Below are 9150 nucleotides of genomic sequence, written 5' to 3' on the forward strand. Positions count from 1 at the left end.
GGACCTGGTGACTGTCTATAAACTCACTAAGGGGGACCAGAAGGGTTTAGGGAAGACACTGTTTCCCCTAGCGCCCCCTGGCATGACAAGGAATAATGGACACAAGTTATTAGAGAGTAGATTTAGATTAAACATCCGCAAGAACTACTTTACAGTTAGGGTGGCTGGGAGCTGGAATGAACTTCCAAGGGAAGTGGTGCTGGCTCCTACCCTGGGGATCTTTAAGAAGAGGCTTGATGCCTACCTGGCTGGACTCTTTTGAGTCCAGTTTTTTCTTCTGCCCAGGCAGGGGGTTGGACTTGAAGATCTACAAGGTCCCTTACGACCCTACTTCTATGATTCTATGATCATGAGCCGGTCCAAAGAGGTGATCCTCCCCCTTTATGCGACACTGGTCAGGCTGCAGTTGGAGCACTGAGTCCAGTTCTGGGAACCGCACTTCAGGAGGGATGTGGATAGCATAGGGAGGGTCCAGAGGAGGGCCACTCACCTGATCAGGGGGCAGCAGGGTAGGCCCTATGAGGAGAGACTACAGCACCTGAACCTGTTCAGCCTATACAAAAGAAGGCTGAGAAAGGTAGCCGGTGGCCACCTACAAATTTGCCAAGGGTGACCAGCAGGCGATGGGAGAGTCTCTGTTCCCTCAAGCACTACTGGGAGTTATAAGGAATAACAGCCATAAGTTGACTGAGAGTAGGTTGAGGCTAGACGTCAGGAGGTACTACTTCACAGTCAGGGTGACTAGGAGCTGGAACTAACTTTCTAGGGAAGTGAGGCTTGCCCCTACCCTGGGGGGTCTTCAGAAGGAGGCTAGACAATCACCTAGCTGGGGTCGTTTGACCCCAGCATTCTTTCCTGCCCATGGCAGGGGATAGGACTTGATGACTTGCTTAGGTCCCTTCTGACCCTACAGAAACAGGCACTGCCCGGGGGGGGGCAGCTCTTGCTGCTGCTTGCATTTCAGGGGGGTGGGGGAGCTGTCCCCCTCCCCCGGATCTATGCAGAGTTAGCGTGTGGGCTAGACCTGGTGCTGTGCAGCTCTTCTTGGCAGGGGCTGGGCTTGGAGTAGGCTCTGCTGGCGCTGGGAGGGGGTACAGCCACCCCAAATTTCACTACTACTCAGCTTCCAGTTCCGTTCCTCCAGGTGCAGCTTGGCTCCATGTCCCATCTCCACCCATGCGCTGGGAAGAGCTGAGGCTGTGCTGGGTGATTAGTAGCAGCGGCAGCATTGGGTGCGGAGCTGCAGTGAAATTTAGGGTGGATGCAGCCCCCTTCCAGTGCTGCTGATGCCTGCTCTGAGGCTCTTTTGGCACTGCGTGCAGCTCTTCTTGGTTGGGTTGGGCTCAGAGTGGGTGCTTAGAGAGGGGCTGCAGCCACCTGAGATTTCACTACAGCTTTACTTCCAGTGCCGCTGCTGCCTCCAGCTGCCCAGTGCAGCCTCAGCTCTTCCCAGCGCATGGGTGGAGGTGGGATTAGAGCCGGGTTTGCATCTGGTGTCATAGGACTGGGAGCAGAGTGGCAGTGAAATTTGGGGTGGCTGCAGCCACTTCCAGCACTGCTGGCACCCACTCCAAGCCCAGCCTCCGCTGAGAATAGTCATGCAGTGTCAGCTCTAGCCTGCCCCCGTGTCCTCCTGGGGTGCGAGCAGTGGTAGGTGCCTCCCCCACCCCCACGAGGTGCACCTCTGTCCCATGCCCCCATCCCACCTGGGCAGCATCTGCCCCTGCCCCCTCCTCACCACGGGGGCTGTTGATCTGGCCCACCCCCCCATACCCCTTCCCTCCCCTTCCACCACACTGGTTTTACCACCTGGAGGCAGCTGTATTGGATAGGTATCAGTCGATATGCCTCCTTAAATATTGGCTATCGGTATTGGCCCCCAAAATCTGTGTTGGTGCACCCCTACCAAATTTAGCCATCAACATTCCAGCCATGCATTTTACTTGCCTTAAAACTGTATGTTTGTGTTTCTGAATGTAAAATCAGAAATCCAGGAGGCTTTTGAAAGTCTCAAACAGACATTCAGTTTCTTTTGGGAGAAATGCTGCTCTCCCAGGAGAAACCATGAACATGAAGAAATCTGAACTTCTGCTCCCAGAGTAAAAATAAGCACTCTAGGAAAAAATAACCTAGGCAACTTCCTGGGTTAAGTCACTTTCAGGAGAATTTCCCCTGAGAGAGCAAATGTCTGTATATGCTGTGAATTTCCTCTCAGATGAGAACATAGTCCTCCAGCTTTCACTTGACCACCCCCTGCCTTCCCTTGCTCATAAGAGACAGAGTGTCACTTTCTGAACTCTGCTGCTCAGAAAATCCCCATGTTGTATTGCAAGGAAAGAAAAGCTGACCATAGGCATTTTGGGGCAGCCAATGCACCGCTGCCATCTGTTCCCAGACAAAGGGAGTCTGCAGAGATGTGTGCACAGGGCCCTCCTCTGGCTGCACAGTGTCAGCACTGCAAGCATACCACTCTTCAGGGCCTCAGCATTTGAATGTCTGTACACACTGTAAGTTTCTCTACCAGGAGAACAAACCTGGTAGAATTCTCCTAGATTATTTGAATGTCTGTATGCAGCCTAAATCTCTCCTGACATATATATATTGCTAATGCTGTAGTGTCTGTACTCATTCATGCTTCTTATCCAAAATCATATGTTGTTGGCAGTTCCTTGATTCAACATTCATATATATTATGGCTCATTAATGGGTCTTGAGGTGATTTAAAAGTCTAATTTTGAGCCATGTATCTGTCCACAAAAGTTATGTCTTTCTGCAGGGGAGACTATAAGATGAGATTCCTCTGCTTTTCCTTCCTCTACTATCTCTTCTTTAATTCAAGGGCAAGTTGCTTTACCTCAAAATGGGCTGCTGCTTAGTTGAGGTTGTGGCATCATTGGAGTCAGCTGGCAGCCAGCTCCTTCTAGCTCTAGATGTTGGTATCTGTTTTCTTGAGGTTTGCCTTCAGTATGTCCACACCTATGATTTTGAAAAGAACTCATGAGCTGTACAATAGGAGAATAGACCTGGAGCCCTAGCCCACAGCAAAATTGTCTTAGGAATGGGTAGCTTGGTTAGTGAACCCTTAAAAAAGAGACCATTGTAAATACCTCTGGAGTGAAGAACAGTGGTGCCACTGTACCAATCAACTTCTTCAGCTCCCTGAATCCTAATACCAGACCTGTTGCACTGGACAGGAATTAAAGGAAGGCACTTCTATCTTGGGCGGAAAGTCAGCTTCCTGACTTAATACATGCACTCCAATTTTGTGGATCTGACTCTTTGGTGGGTGGGGGAGGAGGGTGATGGGAGAGTTGGGAAAGGTGCACATTTTCTATGGGGAAAAAATATGATGGTAAATAAAGACCCAGTGAAACTTAGTACGTATGAAGGGAAACTTTGAAAGTACAAATGTCAAAAAAGTCAGCAGTTGCTGCATGTTCCCATCTCTTTTTGTGCTTCACTTAGTGTTTTTTTCTTTTTAATAATGTGTTGTTAAATAAGTACATCGCTACTGAAGGTAATGGTGGGATATAAGATGAAAGAGAAAAAGCATTGTATTAGTTTGTTAAAGGTGTTCACAGGTGTTGTACGTGTTTTTAAATCATATATACGATTTAAAAACTAGCCATGTCATCTGTAAACTTATTCTGCTAAATCCATTGTGCTCAATTTCTGGCCTGTGGGCCAGGTCTGGCCTACAGCTCCACGTGATCCAGTGTGTGGGGTTCCCCATGAGCCTGGAAACTTGGCGATGGGGGAGTGGTGACAGCATTAATTGTCCCTTCCCTTGCTGCGAAAACTCGAGACGCATGTAGGTTTGGGTCCTGTGAATCTGGCACTTGATCCTAGTGCACAGAGCTGGGCAGGGGCAGTTCGGGTTCCAAGTGCCCAATCTTGGTGCAAGGGTTGGGGGGGTGCTGACCCCTTGACACCCAGTCTTGGCACAGAAGCGGGTGGTGTCTGCCTTCTCCCTGGGACCTAGTCCTGATGGGTTGGAAGGGGTGGTGCTGGGCCCTCAGGGTCTAATCCCAGCATGCAGGGGGTAGCTTCAGCCTCCTGAGCCCTATCTGGTGCACAGATGGGTTATGACACCAGGGTGCTAAAGGATATTTAAATGCTTTATTGCTGAAAAAAGTGTCTTGGAAAATCAGCCATGTTACTTTAGCTTTTGGATTTGTATTGGTTAGAGACCTGGTTTGAAATCAAGACTTAGATTTAACTTGTTCTCATTTCAGCCCTGGATAGATCACAGTCCAGGAGAGATGGAGGTTTCAAAAATAATTGGAGCTTTGATCATGGAGAAGAAAGCGAAGGAGATGCAGAGAAAGAGTAAGGATAATTTTATCTAAGATATTGAAAGTAAAAATGTTTAATTATAAAAATATGCTTTTTGTAAAAAGGGAGACTTGACAATGGGTAATTCATCTTTCTCAATTATATAGTTGATCCAATAGAAGATATCACTGACAAAACCCTGGCCTCTTGCATTTTTTCTAGACCATCATACCTGTCACATCACTCTAGCACTACTATTTTTTTGTAAATTATCATTATTACTAGGCTACAGTATTATAACTATCTGTTTTTTTAGTGGGTTTTTTGGTTTTGTTTTTTAAGAAGACTTCAGTAATTTAATGCTGAACAAGTAAAATCTCATTTGTAATAACTGAACTGTTTGTTCTTAGCTGTTCTTAGTGGACAAAAGCTTATATTAAATTGGAAATGATGGGAAATACATAGTCATCATTTCAGAGATGCTGTATTTATTCTCAAAACAAGCAACGTATATTGGGGAAATTAAGAGTTAAAAATGTAAATTAAATGTGAACATTAAGGTAAGCAAATCAAGTTAAAGCAGCCAAACAACTCTAATTCTGCCACAGAATAATGTTATTATGCAATAACTCTAGAGTGACAACATATTTAATTTTTGTAATTCCAGACAGGATAAAAAATTACTTTTAAAGAAACAGGATTTCCTCACATCTTTTTCTAATTATGTAGAACTGCAGTTTTCTTTATTTCCCAGCTATTTGCTTCCTATCTTTTTTACATGTTTGGATTTCATTTAATTCTTAATTTCTTGGGTTTGTAGTTAAAACATTTACTTCATCCTTGTCTTATTGGGGTGTCTTCTCACCCTGAATCTAACTCTTCGGGAATGGTAGTGGCAATCATGAAAAGACAGATATTTTAAAGAGGAGGATAAATTTCATGGGATTTTTTTTGCCAGCTTAGTGAGGAACCTTAGTGGAAGGTGATTACTTAACCAAAAACTATCTATACACATACAATTTCAACAAGTTTTTTCTGTGTAGAAACACTTGTGTTTTTTAAAATAACCTACTAGGGAGTCTGACATTAGGATTCTAAATTTCTTAATTGTTTCTGCTGCTTTTTTTTTTAAATAGATAATACAGTAGTGCTCAACCTTTTTTACCTGGTGGGCCAGATGCATTGAGTGGGACCAGTCCATCAGCTAAATTAAGCCCCACAAGCCAGGATTGGGATCTAAAACCTGGCCCCGCTTCCTCCTGCCACCATGCCCTGGGATTGAGTCCTGGAGCCTGGTACCACCCCACCTGGCCCTGTGCACTGGGACTGGGGATCAGGGATATGATCCAGAGTGCAGGTCCGGGTTTCCTCATGGATTTGGAAATTTGGCAAAGGGAGAGTGATCTCACTGCTCCTCAATTACCAAACTTACACACTTCTGGGGAGCTGCGTGTGCAAGATGGCACTGTGCTGCAGGCCAGGGGCTGAGCACTGCTGGACTAATATATTTACTTGTACATTTTCAATAATTTGGATTAAGTGCCATAATTTTTAAGAGGGTGCCTCACTTTTCTATCAAGTAAATGGAGATTGAGTTCTGTTTTGAAGTGGAAAAACTGGTTAAATTTTAGCTATCCCTCTATCATTATCATCAGGTATCTCATCTCTGTATGAATGTAACAGGTGTGTATATCTCAAGGCTGATCTCCACAATGGGCCATTCGCCTATCTTGCTTGCTATGCCTTTGATGTAATGACTAAGTTATTTCTAAGCAAGAGGCTACTCATTTTAATATCCCAATGTCTAGGGTTCACATACAACTCCACCCTTTGTGTCCCAAGCCTTGCAGGTGTTACTACCATCTATCACTTCTGCGCCACTCTGATGCTAGGTTTTACACCCCTGTATCTACACCTTGCTGGCACTAAACTGTCTCTGCACTCTTGTGCCTGCACTCCTCTGATACTAGGGCACTCTGTGCTCTTGTATCTGCACCACTCTGGCTCTAGGGTTTTCTGCACCCTTATATCTGCACCCCTCTGGGCTAGGGCTCGCTGTGCTCCTCTAGCTCTAGGGCTCTCTGCAACCTTATATCTGCACCCTTCTGGTGCTCAGGCTCTCTGCACCCCTTGTATCTGCACCACTAGGGCAATTTTTTCTCTTTCTCTATGTGCCTATCACTAACACTGCCCAAATTCTGGGATCGTATCTCCAGGCACTAATGAGGCCTCCAAACCTCCCCTTACAGCCTCATCCTGGTCCTCCAGTGTAAACAGAAACACAAACAAAGCCTCTAGGTTATAACTTAAGTATCATCAACAGTACTATGCCTCGTTTAGGGTCAAACTTACACCTTTAGTACAGCATGCTCCCATAGTCTTAAGTACCTGAGAGGTTCCTAAAGTCTCACAGCACTTGAGTAACAAAGCATAAAGCACCCATACTTGAGCAGCCTTCACATGCAAGAGCTCCTCCTTTGGCAGTTGCCAGAGAGAAGGTGTCCTGCTGTCTCCAGCCCTGAGCCTATATATCCTGGAGCCATGCATCCATGTGACTCCTTCAGGTATTACCCTGGGAACCCGCAGCTGGGGAGCTCTGTGGGCTAGGCTGCTTCAACCTTAAATGAGCAGGCATACCTTAGTGCCTTGCTACAATGAACGATGCTTTTTTAATAAAAGCAATAGTCCATCAAGCATAACAAATGGATTTAAGTAGTGGAGAAAGACACATAGGATATATCTATATGGCCTCTGGAGTAAACCTAGGAATGCTGTTAAGAGAGAAACTCCACCAACTCTGATCTACTTTATGGGCATCCAAGCCTGCAAGTTGGACAGTGGTGACAGCCTGAGCAGCCTGGTACCTGAGGGTATGGAAGACTAAGGAAAGATGATAGGAGATTTGCCTTTTTCTGAATGTACGTGTCTGATAAGAAATTGATCTGTATACTGTTAGGCTTAGGAAAAACACTTGTTGTAGCCTCCAAAATAGGTGATTAGTATATATTGCCCTTTTAATTTCTCATTCAGCGTATCTGTGAAAATTGTATCAATCTTCTGTTTCATAAATCATTTGACACTTATACTAGTTACATAATTTAGTTGTAAACTAACTGGGACCAATTCTTATCCTTCTTATAGTTCATACTTGGTCCTTTCTGAGCGATTTGTATAATCATATCTTTTCTAAACACTGAAAACAATTATTTAGATAATATACAACTTTTTCCTACATGTTACCTATTTCTCTAAAGAGTTTTATAAGAGCTTTGAAAAGCTACTCCTTTGAGGAAGCTAGAATACTACTGCTGTTCTGTATTCTTAACTGGAGAGAAATTGCTGCTACTTAGTTTTTCTTTTGCGTTTTTTTCTGATAGGATAGTTGTTTCAAATGCCTGATGGTGTTTTGTATTTGTCTTTTAATTTGGTGGAAATTTTTATTCAAAGCAGTTATTTTGATGTGATCCCACTTAATTTCCAGAGTTTTCTTCTGACGTTTTAATTTTGATTATCACAGCTTCACACACACCTCTGTCTTTTTGCTGCTTCTTACCACATTGTTTTTTTTTGTTGTTTTTTTTTAAGTATGTTGAACTTTGTATCTTCACGTAGAAAATAAAGGAGTCGTTTCCTGGTCCTTGGTAGAAAGGCTTTTACAGAGTGTAAACTTCATTTTATTTGAAGCGTGATCTAGTGCAGGACTGTCCCAACTGGCTGCTCATATGCTGCATGCATCTCCTAAGGCAGGGTCAGCAACCTCTGGCATGTGTGCTGAGCATGGCATGCAAGGCCACTTTGCTCAGCACACCACTGCCACCTTAGGCTCTAGGCAGCTGCTGCCAGCCACAAAGCCTGGGCTGCTCCCAGCAGGTGGCTGGGCAGCTGCAAGTCCTGCTGCAAGAAGACCAGGCTCCATGGTTGGCAGCAGCTACCCAGAGCCTGGGCCAGTTGCAGCCAGGAGGTTGCAAACATCTGGTTCAGGCTCCGGCATTAGCTCCATACTGGCGGGTGCATGCATGCCTCGGGGTGGATGGTAGGGTAGGAGCCTGAGGCAGTACAACTCCGGCCTCTCCCCGACTGCTGGCACAGAGCTGATGGCGGGGCTCCGGAGCCCAGCGCAGCTGTTTGCAGCCAGCCTGGGCTCTGGGCAGCTGCAGCAAGCAGCAGGAAGGCTGCAAACAGCGGCGCTAGGCTCCACAGCCCCAGCATCAGCTCTATGCTGACAGCGACCGCACGTGCACCTCAGTGCTGCCTCAGGCCCTATTCCCACCGTCTGCTCCAAGGCACACATGCACCTGCCAGTACGAAGCTGATGCTGGAGCCCAGAGCAGCTGTTTGCAGCCTCTTGGCTGCAGCTGGCCCAGGCTCTGTAGCTGCTGCCAGCCACAGAGCCCAGGCTGCTTGCAGCAGGGCTTGCAGCTGAGCCTGCCTGACTCCCACCTGCTCTGAGTCGAGCCCTGGCCCAGCCCCCGCCCCACCCAGGATGAGGCTGGCGCTGTCCCTCACCAGGAGTACCACACCTTTTGCAGGCTTAGCTGTTCAGGGTGGGTTGGTGGTTGGGCTGATGGGCAGGCTCCAAGCCGGGGCCTTGGCCAGCTGTGCTGCAGCCTGGGGGCTGGCTGCTGAGGGAAACAGAGGGGCTCTGACGGGACCAAGGCATTGTTGGGTCGGACTTTGTCCAGTGGCCCAGGTTCTGTGCGTTTGTCTGCCTCTGGTTCTGTGTGCCCACACATCTGGTTCTGGATGTGTGTGCGCATGTATCTGTTCTGGGTGTGTTTTCGTTCTCAGTCTTTGTGCAGGTTGTTCTGTGTGTGTGTGCGTGTCTCTGGTTCTCTCTGCTCTCCTTTTTCCTTCTCTCTTTCTTTCTTTCTTTCT

At 46.5% G+C, this 9150-nt stretch overlaps 1 protein-coding gene across 1 annotated transcript in view; it reads left to right on the forward strand.

Annotated features, from left to right (window-relative positions):
- Positions 1–4231: 4231 nt before the first annotated feature.
- SENP6 (SUMO1/sentrin specific peptidase 6) overlaps positions 4232–9150 on the forward strand; it is a gene marked incomplete at its 5' end in the record, with an annotated part of 97418 nt that continues 92499 nt past the window's right edge. Inside the window, one exon of the mRNA XM_019538160.1 lies at positions 4232–4329. Within this exon, the coding sequence (XP_019393705.1) occupies positions 4232–4329 (98 nt within the window). The remainder of the gene's footprint in view (positions 4330–9150) is intronic.

Source organism: Crocodylus porosus, unplaced genomic scaffold (assembly GCF_001723895.1).
Source record: "Crocodylus porosus isolate Cpor-Errol unplaced genomic scaffold, CroPor_comp1, whole genome shotgun sequence".
In the NCBI taxonomy this organism is placed as follows: Eukaryota; Metazoa; Chordata; order Crocodylia; family Crocodylidae; genus Crocodylus; species Crocodylus porosus.